Source organism: Salvelinus fontinalis, chromosome 35 (genome assembly GCF_029448725.1).
Source record: "Salvelinus fontinalis isolate EN_2023a chromosome 35, ASM2944872v1, whole genome shotgun sequence".
Classification (NCBI taxonomy): domain Eukaryota; kingdom Metazoa; phylum Chordata; class Actinopteri; order Salmoniformes; family Salmonidae; genus Salvelinus; species Salvelinus fontinalis.
This window is the reverse complement of record NC_074699.1, coordinates 26426020-26446516: the sequence shown is the minus strand read 5'-3', so window position 1 is coordinate 26446516 and position 20497 is coordinate 26426020. Positions and strand designations below refer to the sequence as shown.

The following is a 20497-nucleotide window of genomic DNA, read 5'->3' as shown; positions in this document are numbered from 1 at the left end:
TTGCAAGTCACGTCTTGGCCAAGCTGAGAGATCTGAAGTCCAGGGTATTGTTTTGCTCTACATTCAACTGCCTCTGGAGCAGAGCAAATGTGATAACCAGCAGCAATGATGTTCTTAATGGATTCATTATCTCCACCTTCAGAGCCAGACGTTGGCTGACCAAGGTTGATCCAGTCTGACCACACACATTTTTCTTCACCACTGCATTGGGTAGGTGTTACTCCTGTTGAGGTTGATGTAGGAGTAGTGGTTGGAGTTGGTCTAGGGCTGGGAGTCTGAGTCGTTGTTTTTGTTGTAGCTGGAGCTGTCGATGTTAAAGTTGTAGTAGTGGGTGTAGGAGTAGTGACAACAGGAACTGTTGTTGTTGTGGTGGATGGGATGTGTGTTGTGGTTCCACATTGACAACATTTCACTCGAATCTCGTAATCGAAGCACTTTTGCTGAAGACCTTGCATATTGTTTTGACAAATCAGTCCAACGGATGGATTGCAAGTCACGTCTTGGCCAAGCTGAGAGATCTGAAGTCCAGGGTATTGTTTTGCTCTACATTCAACTGCCTCTGGAGCAGAGCAAATGTGATAACCAGCAGCAATGATGTTCTTAATGGATTCATTATCTCCACCTTCAGAGCCAGACGTTGGCTGACCAAGGTTGATCCAGTCTGACCACACACATTTTTCTTCACCACTGCATTGGGTAGGTGTTACTCCTGTTGAGGTTGATGTAGGAGTAGTGGTTGGAGTTGGTCTAGGGCTGGGAGTCTGAGTTGTTGTTTTTGTTGTAGCTGGAGCTGTCGATGTTAAAGTTGTAGTAGTGGGTGTCGGAGTAGTGACAAGAGGAACTGTTGTTGTTGTGGTGGATGGGATGTGTGTTGTGGTTCCACATTGACAACATTTCACTCGAATCTCGTAATCGAAGCACTTTTGCTGAAGACCTTGCATATTGTTTTGACAAATCAGTCCAACGGATGGATTGCAAGTCACGTCTTGGCCAAGATGAGAGATCTGAAGTCCAGGGTATTGTTTTGCTCTACATTCAACTGCCTCTGGAGCAGAGCAAATGTGATAACCAGCAGCAATGATGTTCTTAATGGATTCATTATCTCCACCTTCAGAGCCAGACGTTGGCTGACCAAGGTTGATCCAGTCTGACCACACACATTTTTCTTCACCACTGCATTGGGTAGGTGTTACTCCTGTTGAGGTTGATGTAGGAGTAGTGGTTGGAGTTGGTCTAGGGCTGGGAGTCTGAGTCGTTGTTTTTGTTGTAGCTGGAGCTGTCGATGTTAAAGTTGTAGTAGTGGGTGTAGGAGTAGTGACAACAGGAACTGTTGTTGTTGTGGTGGATGGGATGTGTGTTGTGGTTCCACATTGACAACATTTCACTCGAATCTCGTAATCGAAGCACTTTTGCTGAAGACCTTGCATATTGTTTTGACAAATCAGTCCAACGGATGGATTGCAAGTCACGTCTTGGCCAAGCTGAGAGATCTGAAGTCCAGGGTATTGTTTTGCTCTACATTCAACTGCCTCTGGAGCAGAGCAAATGTGATAACCAGCAGCAATGATGTTCTTAATGGATTCATTATCTCCACCTTCAGAGCCAGACGTTGGCTGACCAAGGTTGATCCAGTCTGACCACACACATTTTTCTTCACCACTGCATTGGGTAGGTGTTACTCCTGTTGAGGTTGATGTAGGAGTAGTGGTTGGAGTTGTACTAGGGCTGGGAGTCTGAGTTGTTGTTTTTGTTGTAGCTGGAGCTGTCGATGTTAAAGTTGTAGTAGTGGGTGTCGGAGTAGTGACAAGAGGAACTGTTGTTGTTGTGGTGGATGGGATGTGTGTTGTGGTTCCACATTGACAACATTTCACTCGAATCTCGTAATCGAAGCACTTTTGCTGAAGACCTTGCATATTGTTTTGACAAATCAGTCCAACGGATGGATTGCAAGTCACGTCTTGGCCAAGATGAGAGATCTGAAGTCCAGGGTATTGTTTTGCTCTACATTCAACTGCCTCTGGAGCAGAGCAAATGTGATAACCAGCAGCAATGATGTTCTTAATGGATTCATTATCTCCACCTTCAGAGCCAGACGTTGGCTGACCAAGGTTGATCCAGTCTGACCACACACATTTTTCTTCACCACTGCATTGGGTAGGTGTTACTCCTGTTGAGGTTGATGTAGGAGTAGTGGTTGGAGTTGGTCTAGGGCTGGGAGTCTGAGTCGTTGTTTTTGTTGTAGCTGGAGCTGTCGATGTTAAAGTTGTAGTAGTGGGTGTAGGAGTAGTGACAACAGGAACTGTTGTTGTTGTGGTGGATGGGATGTGTGTTGTGGTTCCACATTGACAACATTTCACTCGAATCTCGTAATCGAAGCACTTTTGCTGAAGACCTTGCATATTGTTTTGACAAATCAGTCCAACGGATGGATTGCAAGTCACGTCTTGGCCAAGCTGAGAGATCTGAAGTCCAGGGTATTGTTTTGCTCTACATTCAACTGCCTCTGGAGCAGAGCAAATGTGATAACCAGCAGCAATGATGTTCTTAATGGATTCATTATCTCCACCTTCAGAGCCAGACGTTGGCTGACCAAGGTTGATCCAGTCTGACCACACACATTTTTCTTCACCACTGCATTGGGTAGGTGTTACTCCTGTTGAGGTTGATGTAGGAGTAGTGGTTGGAGTTGGTCTAGGGCTGGGAGTCTGAGTCGTTGTTTTTGTTGTAGCTGGAGGTGTCGATGTTAAAGTTATAGGAGTAGTGACAAGAGGAACTGTTGTTGTTGTGGTGGATGGGATGTGTGTTGTGGTTCCACATTGACAACATTTCACTCGAATCTCGTAATCGAAGCACTTTTGCTGAAGACCTTGCATATTGTTTTGACAAATCAGTCCAACGGATGGATTGCAAGTCACGTCTTGGCCAAGATGAGAGATCTGAAGTCCAGGGTATTGTTTTGCTCTACATTCAACTGCCTCTGGAGCAGAGCAAATGTGATAACCAGCAGCAATAAGGTTCTTAATGGATTCATTATCTCCACCTTCAGAGCCAGACGTTGGCTGACCAAGGTTGATCCAGTCTGACCACACACATTTTTCTTCACCACTGCATTGGGTAGGTGTTACTCCTGTTGAGGTTGATGTAGGAGTAGTGGTTGGAGTTGGTCTAGGGCTGGGAGTCTGAGTCGTTGTTTTTGTTGTAGCTGGAGCTGTCGATGTTAAAGTTGTAGTAGTGGGTGTAGGAGTAGTGACAACAGGAACTGTTGTTGTTGTGGTGGATGGGATGTGTGTTGTGGTTCCACATTGACAACATTTCACTCGAATCTCGTAATCGAAGCACTTTTGCTGAAGACCTTGCATATTGTTTTGACAAATCAGTCCAACGGATGGATTGCAAGTCACGTCTTGGCCAAGCTGAGAGATCTGAAGTCCAGGGTATTGTTTTGCTCTACATTCAACTGCCTCTGGAGCAGAGCAAATGTGATAACCAGCAGCAATGATGTTCTTAATGGATTCATTATCTCCACCTTCAGAGCCAGACGTTGGCTGACCAAGGTTGATCCAGTCTGACCACACACATTTTTCTTCACCACTGCATTGGGTAGGTGTTACTCCTGTTGAGGTTGATGTAGGAGTAGTGGTTGGAGTTGGTCTAGGGCTGGGAGTCTGAGTCGTTGTTTTTGTTGTAGCTGGAGCTGTCGATGTTAAAGTTATAGGAGTAGTGACAAGAGGAACTGTTGTTGTTGTGGTGGATGGGATGTGTGTTGTGGTTCCACATTGACAACATTTCACTCGAATCTCGTAATCGAAACACTTTTGCTGAAGACCTTGCATATTGTTTTGACAAATCAGTCCAACGGATGGATTGCAAGTCACGTCTTGGCCAAGATGAGAGATCTGAAGTCCAGGGTATTGTTTTGCTCTACATTCAACTGCCTCTGGAGCAGAGCAAATGTGATAACCAGCAGCAATGATGTTCTTAATGGATTCATTATCTCCACCTTCAGAGCCAGACGTTGGCTCACCAAGGTTGATCCAGTCTGACCACACACATTTTTCTTCACCACTGCATTGGGTAGGTGTTACTCCTGTTGAGGTTGATGTAGGAGTAGTGGTTGGAGTTGTACTAGGGCTGGGAGTCTGAGTTGTTGTTTTTGTTGTAGCTGGAGCTGTCGATGTTAAAGTTGTAGTAGTGGGTGTAGGAGTAGTGACGTGAGGAACTGTTGTTGTTGTGGTGGATGGGACGTGTGTTGTGGTTCCACATTGACAACATTTCACTCGAATCTCGTAATCGAAGCACTTTTGCTGAAGACCTTGCATATTGTTTTGACAAATCAGTCCAACGGATGGATTGCAAGTCACGTCTTGGCCAAGATGAGAGATCTGAAGTCCAGGGTATTGTTTTGCTCTACATTCAACTGCCTCTGGAGCAGAGCAAATGTGATAACCAGCAGCAATGATGTTCTTAATGGATTCATTATCTCCACCTTCAGAGCCAGACGTTGGCTGACCAAGGTTGATCCAGTCTGACCACACACATTTTTCTTCACCACTGCATTGGGTAGGTGTTACTCCTGTTGAGGTTGATGTAGGAGTAGTGGTTGGAGTTGGTCTAGGGCTGGGAGTCTGAGTCGTTGTTTTTGTTGTAGCTGGAGCTGTCGATGTTAAAGTTGTAGTAGTGGGTGTAGGAGTAGTGACAACAGGAACTGTTGTTGTTGTGGTGGATGGGATGTGTGTTGTGGTTCCACATTGACAACATTTCACTCGAATCTCGTAATCGAAGCACTTTTGCTGAAGACCTTGCATATTGTTTTGACAAATCAGTCCAACGGATGGATTGCAAGTCACGTCTTGGCCAAGCTGAGAGATCTGAAGTCCAGGGTATTGTTTTGCTCTACATTCAACTGCCTCTGGAGCAGAGCAAATGTGATAACCAGCAGCAATGATGTTCTTAATGGATTCATTATCTCCACCTTCAGAGCCAGACGTTGGCTGACCAAGGTTGATCCAGTCTGACCACACACATTTTTCTTCACCACTGCATTGGGTAGGTGTTACTCCTGTTGAGGTTGATGTAGGAGTAGTGGTTGGAGTTGGTCTAGGGCTGGGAGTCTGAGTTGTTGTTTTTGTTGTAGCTGGAGCTGTCGATGTTAAAGTTGTAGTAGTGGGTGTCGGAGTAGTGACAAGAGGAACTGTTGTTGTTGTGGTGGATGGGATGTGTGTTGTGGTTCCACATTGACAACATTTCACTCGAATCTCGTAATCGAAGCACTTTTGCTGAAGACCTTGCATATTGTTTTGACAAATCAGTCCAACGGATGGATTGCAAGTCACGTCTTGGCCAAGATGAGAGATCTGAAGTCCAGGGTATTGTTTTGCTCTACATTCAACTGCCTCTGGAGCAGAGCAAATGTGATAACCAGCAGCAATGATGTTCTTAATGGATTCATTATCTCCACCTTCAGAGCCAGACGTTGGCTGACCAAGGTTGATCCAGTCTGACCACACACATTTTTCTTCACCACTGCATTGGGTAGGTGTTACTCCTGTTGAGGTTGATGTAGGAGTAGTGGTTGGAGTTGGTCTAGGGCTGGGAGTCTGAGTCGTTGTTTTTGTTGTAGCTGGAGCTGTCGATGTTAAAGTTGTAGTAGTGGGTGTAGGAGTAGTGACAACAGGAACTGTTGTTGTTGTGGTGGATGGGATGTGTGTTGTGGTTCCACATTGACAACATTTCACTCGAATCTCGTAATCGAAGCACTTTTGCTGAAGACCTTGCATATTGTTTTGACAAATCAGTCCAACGGATGGATTGCAAGTCACGTCTTGGCCAAGCTGAGAGATCTGAAGTCCAGGGTATTGTTTTGCTCTACATTCAACTGCCTCTGGAGCAGAGCAAATGTGATAACCAGCAGCAATGATGTTCTTAATGGATTCATTATCTCCACCTTCAGAGCCAGACGTTGGCTGACCAAGGTTGATCCAGTCTGACCACACACATTTTTCTTCACCACTGCATTGGGTAGGTGTTACTCCTGTTGAGGTTGATGTAGGAGTAGTGGTTGGAGTTGGTCTAGGGCTGGGAGTCTGAGTCGTTGTTTTTGTTGTAGCTGGAGGTGTCGATGTTAAAGTTATAGGAGTAGTGACAAGAGGAACTGTTGTTGTTGTGGTGGATGGGATGTGTGTTGTGGTTCCACATTGACAACATTTCACTCGAATCTCGTAATCGAAGCACTTTTGCTGAAGACCTTGCATATTGTTTTGACAAATCAGTCCAACGGATGGATTGCAAGTCACGTCTTGGCCAAGATGAGAGATCTGAAGTCCAGGGTATTGTTTTGCTCTACATTCAACTGCCTCTGGAGCAGAGCAAATGTGATAACCAGCAGAAATGATGTTCTTAATGGATTCATTATCTCCACCTTCAGAGCCAGACGTTGGCTGACCAAGGTTGATCCAGTCTGACCACACACATTTTTCTTCACCACTGCATTGGGTAGGTGTTACTCCTGTTGAGGTTGATGTAGGAGTAGTGGTTGGAGTTGTACTAGGGCTGGGAGTCTGAGTTGTTGTTTTTGTTGTAGCTGGAGCTGTCGATGTTAAAGTTGTAGTAGTGGGTGTAGGAGTAGTGACAACAGGAACTGTTGTTGATGTGGTGGATGGGACGTGTGTTGTGGTTCCACATTGACAACATTTCACTCGAATCTCGTAATCGAAGCACTTTTGCTGAAGACCTTGCATATTGTTTTGACAAATCAGTCCAACGGATGGATTGCAAGTCACGTCTTGGCCAAGCTGAGAGATCTGAAGTCCAGGGTATTGTTTTGCTCTACATTCAACTGCCTCTGGAGCAGAGCAAATGTGATAACCAGCAGCAATGATGTTCTTAATGGATTCATTATCTCCACCTTCAGAGCCAGACGTTGGCTGACCAAGGTTGATCCAGTCTGACCACACACATTTTTCTTCACCACTGCATTGGGTAGGTGTTACTCCTGTTGAGGTTGATGAAGGAGTAGTGGTTGGAGTTGTACTAGGGCTGGGGGTCTGAGTTGTTGTTTTTTTTGTAGGTGGAGCTGTTGATTTTGAGGTTGTAGTAGTGGGTGTATGAGTAGTGACGTGAGGAACTGTTGTTGATGTGGTAGGTGGAGCAGTCGATGTTAAGATTGTGGTATTGGGTGTTGGAGTTGTAGTTAGAGGTTGAGTTGAGGTTGCAGGAGTAGTGATTGTTGTTGGTTTACTTGTTGTTGTAGGTAATGTGGATGCTGACATTGTTGTATTTGTGACGGTAGGTGTAGTTGTATGGACTGGTGTTGTAGTGTGACATTTCACAGTCTTACAACACTTCACCTTAATTTCATAGTCAAGGCATATTGGAGGAATGCCTTGATCTTTGTTCTGGCATATTAGTCCAACCTTCGTATTACATTCTACCTTCTGCCCTAATTCAGACAATGGGACCCCTGGATATCGCACTGCTTGGCATATGACATCCACTGGTTTTTCACAAATATGTTTTCCAGATTCTATAATCTTTTTAATTGATTCATTGTCGCCACCCCCAGGACCAAATTGAGGATAGTCCACGTTATACCAAGGTGACCACTCACAAACTGTGCAGTTCGGGGTTTTTGTAGTCAACGTGGTTGTTGATGAAGTGGAAGTGGTTGCTGTTGTTGTCGTCGTCGTAACAGGTGGTCTTGTAGTTGTTGGTGAAATGGTTGTAGGCTTAGATGTGCAAAGATTTTCATCACAGCAGAGGACTCGAACTTGGTAGTTAAAGCACAGTGGGAATTTGCCTGACTGGTCTTCATTTCTGCAAGTCAACCCTTCTGCTACATTACACTGCACCACTTGGCCTACTTGGCTTATGCTAACATTTGGGTACTTCTCGGCTCTGCATTGGATCTTGCTTGGCTTCTCACATATATCATGTCCCTCTGCTCTTATGTTGTTGTAGGTTTCAGAGTCTCCTCCTGGAGTTCCAAGTGTAGGGAATGTGGTATCAAACCATTTTGACCACACACATGGATATCCACATGTAGTAGTGAAGGTTGTTGGAGACGCTGTTGTCTCTGTTGAAGTTGTGGTTGGTGCTATAGAATCAGGGATTACATTACAGATATTTAGTTCAACTTAAAACAAACAAACAATTTTAAATTGTGTAAAAACATTTAATTTTGGTGCATAATTAGCAATGTTCTTAGCCATTTTGATCAGAAAAGATACCTGCTGTAGTTTTTACATTACACACATCAACTAATTCACAGTCATTCAAGTCTTAGTCTCAAGTACCCACCAGTTGTGGGTGTTGAGAAAGTAAAGACAGTTGTTGTCACTGTAGAGGATGGAGTAGAGTTAGGAACCGTTGGAGTTAAAGTTGGAGTTGTAGTTGAACATGGGTAAATGTCCCTCTGAATGTTTCCATTCTTCCCACAGATGGCTGTGATACAACTGCTGTGCCCATTCGTGGTGTGATAGATGATATGCCCATTGGGGTATTTGTTCCCATTGTAGGTGCAAGTGCAAGCTGAAAGGGTAAGATATAATTTAGGCTACTGGAATGTTGCAGAAATCATGTATGTGTTGTTGTTTTGGTTGAAGGATCTGTTCATACCTTGTACATCGTATTTGCAGTCCACTGTCACAGAATTACAATAGCTTTGGAAAAAGAAACATTTACAATTCTACTTAGTTTCATTCTTGACACTCAAACACAGTTACAGTGTTCACAATTTTAGCCAATACCAAGATTCTCTGTATTACCATGTCTGGCAGTTTTCTGTGGTCGGTACTTTTTCTCCATTATTGTAGTGTTTTCCATCTCTGCCATAGCAGCCACACTGCTCCTTCTCCACACACTTCATTATATCTTCATCAAAGAAGGGTTGAGCAGGAGGACATTTTGGATAGCAACCTAAAGAAGAAGAAAAATATTCAAATATTAATGATCAAAAAGCTATTTATTGATTGAGGTAATTTAAAGCTAGAATATTTTGTAGCTATAGCAATTTTCTGACATATAAATGAATAATATATTTCCATTACTTATTGAAGAATATCATTTATAAATGCCTCCTGAGCATTGTTCAACTGTCGTACCCCATAAGAACCCAAAATATATGCTTGTTTTACCTCAATGTTTGTAAACAAAACCAATTAAATCCAGCACTGTATAGCCTCAAAACATGGTTAAACAATCATTTTTATATCATAAATTGTCAGCCCTTGCATCCATAGCTCTGTCTATGGATTTGAGAGTGGTTACAATTTTCCTGGGCCTTCCCTCAGCTTTTTACCTAAACAGAGGTGGGGTTGCGACTTTGTTATTGTTTCAATTAAGGACTCTAGCTTTAACATTAAAGAAATACTAAGTACCTGTTATAGAAAATTGTTGTTGCCCAAAATAGATAATGTCTACTGTACCTTCAAGAGGTGGTATCTGAGTTGAGCAGCTCCCAGAGGGATTCCTGCAGGTCTTCATACACTGAGCTCCACATGCCTTGTAGTGCCACTCACATTCTCCAGTGGGGTTGTAGTAATCACAGAACAGTGCTGTATGTGATGGACAAAAGCTCTCTGTAAGTATTATCTTCAATTTGGTTTAAACTGACTGGATTAAGCTTATTTTTATGTCAGCACTTAAATGAATTGAACACTTTAGAAACTCACGGCAGATTTGTGGGTTTCTCCAGGCTATGCAGGCTCCAGCTTCATTACAGGCCTCTGCATAAGCTGCCACAGCGGTACAGAAGCACTCACAGTCTCCACCACTGTCACAAGCACATGAGTCTGTCACACAAGCATCGTAGAAAGGAGAGGGGTCCACCTAATCGGAAAACAGATCTTATTTGACATGATCATATCAAATTCCAAAACATTCAGTGAACGACTAAAGTCTAAACCTACTTTAGAATGGCAGTCTGTGAAAACGTTGCTCTGTATGATGCTGCACTGCTTCTGTGACCAAGACTGCCTGTAAGGGTTGGCAGTACAGGGGCTCCTTTTGCTCTTTGCATCGGGGCAGCTTGCAGAGACTTTCCAGCTGTTTCCAAAGTCTAGAGGATTGACAACCACTGCCTGGCTCCTGGTAGTGAAGTCATTGTTTGCGTTGCCATCATAGTTTCCACACAGACCACAGACATGTCCCTGAAGAGGACATAGCAAAAGATTCAGTTGAGTGATAAAAAGGAGTCATAACAGACTTGTGAATACCAGTTGATGGAATACTAGAACCGTATTTTAATATCTAATTTGTCATCCAATCAAGTTTGAAATGTACCTTGAACTGTGGGTTAAGTTTGATGAACATGCTTGTTTTCCTGTCCCACATGAGAATCAAACCATTATTGGCTTCAATCACAAGGTAGATACCCATTGTGCGAATCTGGTAAGGAACCGCCTCCCCTGTATTTCTCTCAACGACTTGGTAGTTCCCTTCTGTCAGAATTAATTCATTGTTCTGAAAGAGATTTTTTTTTAAATAGTTTGAGTATACAGTTAAAATATTAATTTATGTAATTACTCATTATGTTATAATGTATGCCATAATGTAATTTTTTTTCCAGGCCTCATGAAGCTTTGATTTATGTGTATATAGTGTGCTTTATAGTATGTATGTATGTATGTATGTATGTATGTATGTATGTATGTATGTATGTATGTATGTATGTATGTATGTATGTATGTATGTATGTATGTATGTATGTATGTAGGAAGCAGGAATCTAGTTACCCCCAGGAAGAGCTTAATGGCCTTGGAGCAGGTGGTGCCTGTTGTTCCACACGGGATGTTCTCAGTGATGACTCTGAAGCTGCCGTTGGCATTGTTGTTCTCACAGTAGTCCTGTTTAAGGTAGAGACAATTTCAGTAATACATTTAACAACAGCCAACATAGTATTTTGGTGGATGGCACATGATCTCCAACCAAACATGTTGTAAGTCAATCATTTAAATAGTGAAAAGGTTCAGCTTGTTGGGAATGCTACAGCAACATCCACAAAGCAACAGCAGATAATGTCCAAACAGTTTCAAATATTGCTTTTCAGGCTCCCCAGAAACACCTACAGTATATACCTTAAAACAATTAACACAAACCCTTATTGTTCAGCATGTAATATTGGTGTTGATCACTTAGACTATCAAGAAACCCTGCAAGCATACCTTTGTAAGAGTGTATTCACAGTCTCCTTCGAAAGTGAATCGTTTCCCATCAAACGTAATGTAGTGTCCATCTCCATAAATGGCACAGGTTCCATGGCACAGGTTAGTTGTGCACTGCCATTTTCTGTCTTTACAAGTGCTGAAAGTGGCAAAAACAGATATATCAGACTGAAGTCTTAATTGGTTTAAAACCCCAATTGAGGCAAGATAACCTTACCAGGTATTGCAGTCGACCTTGATGCTGTCTCCTGGTTGGTAAGTAGCTCCATTGTGAGAACAAGGACAAAGGTCTGGCTTGATGCAGCCTCCTTTTCCATCGGATACCAGTCCAGAGGGACACATACAGCCTGATATGCACTCTGTGCTGATCTGTAAAGTGAAAATGATTGATTTGAAAATCTGCTGTGTAAAGAATTGTGTTAACTTCCGCCCAAATGCGTGAAGAGTCTGGTGGACCAAAAGGTCAAACTTGGCCTTCATTAGCCATTAGCCAATACAGAAAGACCAGGAGAAACTCCCAGGGCATAGGCATTGGCTTATTCAGCATAATCTACCAACCAATCATCTCCCACAACACCTTCCCCCTAACCCTCCCCCATACGCTAGCACACCACAAGCACAGAGCCACGCCTCACAGTCGTGTGATTCGCTCAAAATTAAATGATGACAAATACTTTACTCAATAAAGAAACTCCCATGGAATTATATGGTCACTCCCACTAAGGACAAATATTAATTGTTGATGTACCAAGCTTATATTTTCTGTGCGCAATAGCTTGGAGATGACGTTAACTGTATGTTAACAGTACCAATATAAAAATAAAAAAATGAAAGTTTATATTTTACACAAAATTTTTATTCACAATCCTATGGGCATTATATGACTATACACTGAGTATAGAAAACATTAAGAACACCTGCTCTTTCCATGACATAGACTGACCAGGGGAATCCAGGTGAAAGCATTGATCTCTTACTGATGTCACTTGTCAATCAGTTTAGATGAAGAGGGGGAGACAGGTTAAAAAAGGATTTTCAAGCCTTGAGACAATTGAGACGGATTGTGTATTAATATCAGTATTAGGAAGGTGTTCTTAATGTTTTGTACGGAGGCTTATATCCGCTGTGCGGAATGGCCTGGAGACGAGGTGAATAGGGGACTTACACAGGCCATATCCAGAATATTGCAGCTCTTCTGACACTCCAACCCTCTCACTCCTGGGCTTGCACTGGAGCAGTTGAAGAAAACCATTGGTGCAACACATGCTGTGGAAATAAAGGGAATTCATGTGTCATGACTCTGTTGTGTCGTTCACAAAATCCAAATGCTCTGTAAAGTGTGTACTAGGATGGAGAGATAATATTTTAACATGCACATAGCCTGGTTCTGTTGCCAATAGCATACTATTACCACACACCATGAATGTATATAGGATTTGGCAGAGTGCCATTAAAAGAATATACTTATTTCAAATTCACTGTTGCCTGGCACAGTACAATAGCTCAAAATTGTGAGTTGTTTTGACAATTTATATACATGAACTTACATGGCTGATCGGGTGAATCTCCAATGCAACGGAGTTTTCCCTCCTTGCAGGTGCTGAAATAAAATTGTGTTAATGGTACTTGAATGTCCCTATGCTCACTGCAGGAAAGCAAGGCCTAAGGATCTTGGTTCATAAAGTCCCAAAAATATGCCTTTGAAATAAAATGTGTAGTGAATTACAATGATATACAGCTTGAGTATAGATAAGTAAATAACTTGGTCCATACCACATGGTTCCATCCTTGCTGATGACCTCTCCAGGGGACACCACTGAGCCCTTGTAATAACAAGGGCAGCTGGCTGGTGCAACACACTTGCCCTCATCATCCAGGTAGGTTCCCTCAGAACAGACACACCCATCCACAGACTCGAAGGTGATTGAACAGGTAAAGTCAGAGTCGCTGTAGCAGCGGCAGGAGCGATCACTGCTTTTTATGCTGTAGCTGTAGACCATGGTGCTAGGGCACGAGGTGGAGTATTTGTCTGGGGATGGCAACAATTAGTGTTTGATGTAAATATTTATAATATTTGTATCTAATTCTCCCACAATTGACACATCTTCTTAGGTATTATGGTGTGACTGTCACTCACTGCAGATAGTGTCTCTCCAGCCGCTGAGCTGGATACCCTCGGCAGCACACGCGTGGACATAAGAGGAGACGGCAGCACACATGCAGTCCTCACTCTTCTCACAGTTACAGCTGTCATACATGCAGTTCTGAATAGAAAACCACAGTCAGAACAGCATCCATATTACACTGTAAAATAGTTTGAATTAATTGTGTGTGCATAACATGCACACATTCTGTGCAGATAAACAATACCTAACAGGAAGCAAAGTAATTCTCAATTTCCCCGTAAAGGCTGGCATCACGTTACATACATTTGTGAATTAGTTATGCTTAGGAAATTGTCCGAAATGAATCACATGGTGAAATGGTCTCACTTTTTTGTACATGTCTGGGCTTATCGCTGTGTGGCATTTAGCAAACAATCCTTTAGGATCAGCCAGCTGAGAGCACCAGTGCTGGGCATACTTCTCTGAAATAGTGAAAAAATAAACCACAGTTAGGCCAACTTTAAGAAACACTTGCACCATTCTCCATAACAATTAAAACAGACATGGAAAGGTGATAAACCATGCAGATACCATTGTCAAGACTTAAACTGCAGGGGCTTTCAAAGCTATTCTTGATGTCTGGGCAGCTGGCTCGTGTTTTCCAGGTGTTTGCAAAACCAATGGCTGTGCCCTCAGTCACTCCACTCAGGACCTTGAAATCATCTCCTTGGTTGTTGTTGAAGTTTCCACAAAGACCTGTAGGGTGAACATGTATTTATATACAGGGAAAAGAAATCATTCCCAGAACATGAACACCTCAGTGGACTGTGGTGGTTGGTCAACGGATGATGAGACATACCACAAGTTCTCTGCTGCCAAACGGGGCTTGCAGCAATATAGACCTGCATGATTGGTGAGAGTTGGATTTCCAACTGGAGGCCAAAGGTGGTCTGGACAATGATGAAAAATGAGGAGGCTCTGAAAATAGTTACTCCAGCTATAAGGAACAAAGTGGGAAGAGGAAGGAGTAAGATTCAGCATTATGATGTTAAGTAAAATATATGTGTCAGTGTTGAATGATAAAGCTGCATCACCATCACAACATTCCCATTTATCATATTGTATTCCCCATACAATGATGTGCTTTAACTGTAGGACACAAGTTTCATGTATGCCTAGTAATGACCACATTGATTGGACTGTATGTTAATTGTACAACAACTGTAACTTACCAGCAGAAAAAGGCAGCTGAGAATAGATTCCATTTACAAAGGCTTTTCCATTGGGTTGTATGTTGATCACCTGCGTAGAGTTGCATTGTGTAACTATATGCTTACTCATGATATTCAAATAATACATTAAAGTCTAAAACCTAACAACACTAGGGGAAAAACATTTACTGCAGTCAAAGGCTGATAGCATGTCAGTCAAAGAATACTTACAGTGGCTCCTTCTGAGAGGGACAGGGTAACAGCCTTTAGACAAGTCTCACTGTCAGAAAGCCCACACTGCACCAGATCACCCAGTACAGTGAATTGCATCCCATCACAGTCCTGAAAAAACATAAATCAGTTGTTACAAATATTTCCCTTAATAAAAGGAAATATCCTTCTGAATTTTTTTGAAAAAGGAATATCTCAGTGTAAAACAAGAGACAGAGTAAACATGAACAACCCACATTTCTCCATAGATAAATGTATCAATGCAAGATGAATAGTACTGTTCTATATGAGGGCTCCCCAACTCGTTTCCTGGAGAGCTACTCTCCTGTAGGTTTTAGCTCATTCCGCAGTTGTAACTAACCTAATTCAGCTCATCAACCAGCTTATTATTAGAATGAGGTGCGCTAAATTAGGGTTGCAGTGAAAACCTACAGGGCGGTAGCACTCCAGGAACATGGTTGGAAAGCCCTTTTCTATATTACAATTTTCATCATAAAAACTGGATACACCAGAAGAAAAGTAAACTAGATGGAGGCAAATCTGTAATACAGACATAATAACTACAAAGAAGGTAGCACGTTTCAAAATGTATTTTATGTGAATGAGATTGATGCACACAGAGCTTTGGTGAGGAAACTGTATATTGACCTTGGTCAGAACATAAGAGCAGTCCCCATGGAAGGTGTAGGCTTTTCCATCATAGGTGTTGATGTGGGATCCTCCCTCCACAGCACAGGTGCCAGGACAGTCCTTGTCCACACACTTCCACTGACCACCAGCACAGGAGCTAAGGACAAAATATAAATTATTCAATGGAACTTACAAATTGTCACCCCTGGAATAACTTTTTGACTCAAGTCAGAATTCTTAGCCTGGTTTTCTTACCAATCTTTACAAGTGCTTGAATAAGACTCTCCGGGTGCGTAGGTTTTTCCATTGTGGCGGCAGTAGCATTGAGTCAAGGCGATACAACCATTCCTGTTGACGTCATCAAAAACGGTTCCTTTGGGTGAGAGCATACATGTGTTTATTATGATCAACTGGCTTGTTCTTGTGTCAGGCACTAAATCCCACATGAATCAGATAATATACCTGGCCATTACAAAAACCAAACTTGTAATTGCCTTTGTAACGCAACAGAGTCCAGTCCACAATATGGAATCAATTGCTTTGCATTCTATCAGTATACAGTCTGCTACATTCCAATGGATTTTTATTACATGTCTTTGAAGAAGAGGATGTGCAGAGAACGTTTAAATATGTCTGCCCACCTGGAGGACAAAAGCAGCCATCTGAGCAGTGTTCCTCACACAGCTGGCCTCTCTCGGGGTTGGAGCAGGTGTCAACACAGGGGTTTCCACACTCCTGGTACTCCATGTTGAAGGGGCAGGTCTTATCTGCAAAGATAAGGTTGTGCCAAAATATGAGTACACTGTTGCAACTAACCAATGTGTGATTTGAATGTTGATACGGGAAGTAAGGGCATGCTTACAGCAGAACTGTTCAGTCCTCCATTGCTTGGGCTTCCCCCCTGCGTGAACACACTGACGGGAGTACTCTGAGATGGTGTTGCATAGGCAGAAGGACTTGGTGCTGTTATCACAGTGGCACAGGTCAGATACACAGGACTCAACAAATGAGTCAATGGCCAACAAGTCCTTACAGCTGCTGAAGGCAGGACCGGAGAGCAACTGCTCACAAACTGGTTTCTATAAAACAAAAACAGAGAGATGTTATAAGTAGGACATATACAGTGGAGTCTGAAATTATTGACACCCTTGATAAAGACGAGAAGAAATTACTGTGTAAAATAAATGCAAAACAAATTTGGTCAAATATATTATTTTATATTAATACGAATGCTTCTAGAAAGAGATTTTGTTATAAAAGTAATACAAAAAAAATCTCAGAAAGGTAGGGGTCAAAATGATTGACATCCCTGTTTTCACTATCTTTCAGTACCTCACCTTGTGAAGATAACTGCAAAAAGCCTTTTTCTAAAATGTTTTATGATTTGGAGAACAAATTAGGACCACAGGAGATTGGTGGCAACTTAATTGAGGAGTACGGGCTCGTGGTAATGGCTGGAGCGGAATTTGTGGAATGGTATTCCATTTACTCCGTTTCAGCCATTATTACGAGCCGTCTTTCCCTCAGCAGCCTTCACTGTTAAGGATCTTTGATGTCCTTTGGCTGTTCTTATGGACTGCCCTCTTTAATTCAAACCCCAGATTTTCAATGGGTTTCAAAGAGAGACTGAGATGGCCATTGCAAAAAGGGGCTATTTTGCTTCCACTGGTCCTGGGGCTCTTGTAAAGATCAATCATGAACCTTGTTGCCACTGCCACTTGGCCTTCAGTGGATCTTCCAGCAATACAATAACCCCATGCACACATCAAAATCCCCAAATAAATATACATTTGTCTTCAAAATCAACTCAGTCTCCGAACTTGACACCCATTGAAAACTGTGGTTTGAATTGAAGAGGGCAGTCCATCAGCACAGACAAAGGATATCAGGGATTTTGAAGGACTTGTATGGAGGGATGGTCTAAAATCCCTCAGAATGTGTTCTCCAATTCATAAAACATTTTAGAAAAAGGCTCAGTGCCATTATTTGCAAGGTGTGGTATTGAAAGGTATTGAAAACAGGGGTGTCAATAATTTTGAACCCAGACTGGAGAGAAACAAAATATGACTTTTAAACAAACTCTCTTTCTCAGAGCAATTGTATTAGTATAAAATAATATAATTTTCAAAGAAATGGAGCACACAATATACTGTAGCAGTACACAGTCATTTTTGCTAATCTTTATCAAGGGAGTCAGTCATTTCGGACCCCACTGTACATGTTGTTAAGTACACAGCAGCCTAGCCAATATCCCTATTCTTATCATAAGCGATAAAGTTTAACCTACCAGATTGGGGCAATTCTGATTTGAAGGCAGTGTGTTTTCAGTACAGCTTTCAGTCGGACCATCCAATTTCCAGAAGTTTCCGAAGTCGACAGGAGACAATTTCATACCTTTGGCATAAAAATATACCCAATTATTGTTAAATGTCAACTGTATTCCAAATAATAGGCAATGGTTGATGTGTTGATAGTGTCAGTGAAAATGTACCATGGCTATAGAACTCATCAAATTGCTGAATTCCATTAAAATCTCCACATAGACCACAGGTCTTATTTCTGAATTTGATGTCCATCTCCACCTGAAATAGAAGACCATTAGACATTTTAGGGTGACATTTTACCTCCATAACCGCATAACACTCGACAAAAACAGGAAATGACTGTAACAAAACAAAGATTTAACAGGAGTGACAACCTATTCCTTAATAAAATAACTATAGATTAGAACTACCTCAACTGTTGTTAACACAGTGCCCACCACAGCACAGGCCTTCAAATGTAGACATTGACCACACTGCAAAAACCTAACTCCACCAAGAAATATTCATAAATGCATAATTGTTGTACTACCAAGAAGGAATCATCCTGGTTCCATATGGCTACCAATCCCAGTTTTGCTTTGATCTTGATGTAGGAGGGAGTCTCTTCAATGAGAATACCAGACTGGCTGAATGGTAAGGTGGCACTGGAGGAAGAGGAAGACAAAGCACTAGATTTAACTAGAACTTAGTCAGACCAACCAATTTTACATTAGCTCAATTGACTACATTTTGAGACATTTTCATTGGTACTTTAAAAACAACATTCTCATCTCTGTCACTGTAAATGTGTGCTTGAGCATAATTACATAGTATAAGGTTGAGTCTAATCTGTTAAGTCAAAGCGACTGGGACAACAATATGACATCAAACTGTTTGAGCAGTGATTAAAAATTACAGCTACATGAGAAATTCTTGAGGAACTTACTTATTCCCATTAACAACAACTGAAACCTTGGATAGCTCCACCACTACACCATCCAGCTTCATGGTGATCTTGCTAATGGTGGGCTGGTTGTTCACCACCTGCCGCCTCATCTGGATGTTGAAATCCTCATAACTGCTATGGCACAGTGAGGTCACAACATAGTTGCAGGTGGAGGGGAGCTGAAAGATGTCTCCGTCAAAGGTCTTGAAGTGGTAGTTACCCCACGTACTGCAGACTTGGCCATTATGTATAGGACTCACTCCTGTGGGAAAGGACAACCAATTAAGCTATGATAGCATACAATTCAGCAGTTTTAATCTTTAGATATTTAGAAAGAAATTAATAGATAACGGGGAGCAGATATTATTTCCTATTTTTGCCCCTCGTAAAACCTTGCTTGGAGTCCATTGGTTGACTGCTAGATTGGCCTCACTCACTCACCATAAGAGTCTACTGACGCACCCGTGTGTCAATCTAATTAACATAATAAAAAAATCATCATCAAAATCTGTCATTTTAAACTAAGGATATCTGTTTTTTTGCATGGGCTGCGTGTCAATCCACCGCATCCACCTATGTCGACCTTCCGCATTTGCGGTTGAAAGTGGCAGAGCTACAGAGCTGTTTGTCACACCAGGGGACATCCTGAAAATCGGCATTCTCACGAAAACATCTTTAGCGTCCAAACGATTTGGCCTACTAGCTAATATGACCACTCTATGGTGTCACAGAACTCATCTGATGTCGGTACCGCCGATGTGCCAACTTCTGTCTGTAGCATCCGAACAGTTTGGTCTACGACCTCCACAAGTGTCATTGGACTCGTCTGAAGTTAACCCATACAAATGATTGGAAGTATGGAAGTAGTTTTGTGCCAACAAAATAAAAGGGGTTACATATGTGTCAGAAAAACACAAATTTCCTGAACTTTCTTATATCTCCAGACAGTTTTTTGGCATTTATGAATGTGTTATTCAATGCGTTTCTATGGGCTATAGAAGTAAACGCCAAATTCAATATTTAATCAACTAAAATACCAAGACTTTTCAAAGTACATCCAATGTCTATTATGTTTATGAACTTGAACCATAAATTAATGAGTTAGCCTACTTCTTGCTTTTAAACCGCAGCTAATACACAAAACCTGATGCACTACTTGCTATGACTGTCTCCATCATGGTTATTGTCCTTTCACCATTGTCTGTGGATATGTAAGGCTGCAGTGTTAATCATTGTCATCATACTCAGGGCTCATGCATCTGTATAGCACATGTATTATGAAGCTTACCTGCAATCTCAGGTATCCTTGACATCGAGGGGATGATGTTAACGCTGGCCTTAGATGTATCCTCTGAAATCAAAGTGTATGTTACAGGAATTTTTACTGAAAATCATTGTGTATTCCTGTATATTTCAGGCTCTGTTATGTAGTTCTCTTGCCAATCCTACATTTACCTATTCATCAATCATAACCCATGCTTAAAAGGCACACAAAGGCAGGACTGAGCATTTTCCCTCATTGTTAGGCTGTCCAATGAGATGAACATTGGAGCTATTGTGAGAGCGCTATGACATACAGTAACATACAGTTGAGCCCTGTCAACACTAAAGTAAGGTTTCAGGTAAATCAAAATCATGGATTCTACTTACCACTTTGAGAGGCAGTTAAACCAATCGCCAGAGCCATCCATATTAACACCCATGTGGGTGTCTGTGTTGGCCCCATGGTCATCCTCTGGGTAGGGAACACAGGTGGTATGAGAAAGGTACTTAGCTTGGTTTTATACCACCTGAGTGAAAGGAAGGTCTTAAGTTCTAATAGACGTGAAGGTGTGGCAGAAGGGTTGGCTCCATCCCAAGGATTTCATGGCCCTCTCAATTCAGTATAAGAGGTTTAAACCCCATTTGATCA

The 20497-nt window shown here is 42.0% G+C and overlaps 3 protein-coding genes across 3 annotated transcripts; all 3 read right to left on the bottom strand.

Annotated features, from left to right (window-relative positions):
- Positions 1-493: 493 nt before the first annotated feature.
- Positions 494-6368, bottom strand: LOC129834142 (mucin-5AC-like). The gene is made up of 2 exons (XM_055898882.1): positions 786-6368; positions 494-559 (listed from the first exon to the last, which is right to left on the bottom strand). Exons 1-2 carry the CDS (start codon positions 6249-6251, stop codon positions 494-496), a joined length of 5532 nt encoding a protein of 1843 aa, XP_055754857.1. The 5' UTR covers positions 6252-6368.
- Positions 6369-6499: 131 nt separating this feature from the next.
- Positions 6500-8396, bottom strand: LOC129834141 (mucin-5AC-like). Its single transcript, XM_055898881.1, has 3 exons — positions 8363-8396; positions 6696-8092; positions 6500-6505 (listed from the first exon to the last, which is right to left on the bottom strand). Exons 1-3 carry the CDS (start codon positions 8394-8396, stop codon positions 6500-6502), a joined length of 1437 nt encoding a protein of 478 aa, XP_055754856.1.
- A 362-nt stretch (positions 8397-8758) lies between these two features.
- Positions 8759-19898, bottom strand: LOC129834140 (mucin-5B-like). Its single transcript, XM_055898880.1, has 26 exons — positions 19874-19898; positions 18586-18847; positions 18190-18304; positions 17828-17918; positions 17624-17730; positions 16199-16415; positions 15978-16103; positions 15592-15709; positions 15355-15493; positions 14707-14817; positions 14497-14566; positions 14124-14261; positions 13856-14020; positions 13652-13746; positions 13297-13423; positions 12933-13188; positions 12711-12759; positions 12325-12432; positions 11377-11528; positions 11160-11298; positions 10731-10841; positions 10279-10458; positions 9906-10145; positions 9669-9825; positions 9423-9551; positions 8759-8913 (listed from the first exon to the last, which is right to left on the bottom strand). The coding sequence occupies exons 1-26, from the start codon at positions 19896-19898 to the stop codon at positions 8759-8761; spliced, it is 3582 nt and encodes a 1193-aa protein (XP_055754855.1).
- Between the last annotated feature and the right edge of the window lie 599 nt (positions 19899-20497).

What these genes read in the sequence shown, in the direction of transcription:
- LOC129834142 (XM_055898882.1), bottom strand. Translation starts at nt 6,251, where the DNA reads ATGCAAGGTCTTCAGCAAAAGTGCTTCGATTACGAGATTCGAGTGAAA. An exon ending in CTTTAACATCGACAGCTCCA is followed by an intron (nt 560 to 785) that starts GCTACAACAAAA and finishes GCTCTGCTCCAG; the next exon opens with AGGCAGTTGAATGTAGAGCA.
- LOC129834141 (XM_055898881.1), bottom strand. Translation starts at nt 8,396, where the DNA reads ATGTTCAACTACAACTCCAACTTTAACTCCAACG. An exon ending in CTCCAACTTTAACTCCAACG is followed by an intron (nt 8,093 to 8,362) that starts GTTCCTAACTCT and finishes CTGATTCTATAG; the next exon opens with CACCAACCACAACTTCAACA.
- LOC129834140 (XM_055898880.1), bottom strand. Translation starts at nt 19,898, where the DNA reads ATGTCAAGGATACCTGAGATTGCAG. An exon ending in TGATGAGTTCTATAGCCATG is followed by an intron (nt 17,731 to 17,827) that starts GTACATTTTCAC and finishes TTTATGCCAAAG; the next exon opens with GTATGAAATTGTCTCCTGTC. An exon ending in TCAAGCACTTGTAAAGATTG is followed by an intron (nt 15,494 to 15,591) that starts GTAAGAAAACCA and finishes TTTTGTCCTTAG; the next exon opens with CTCCTGTGCTGGTGGTCAGT.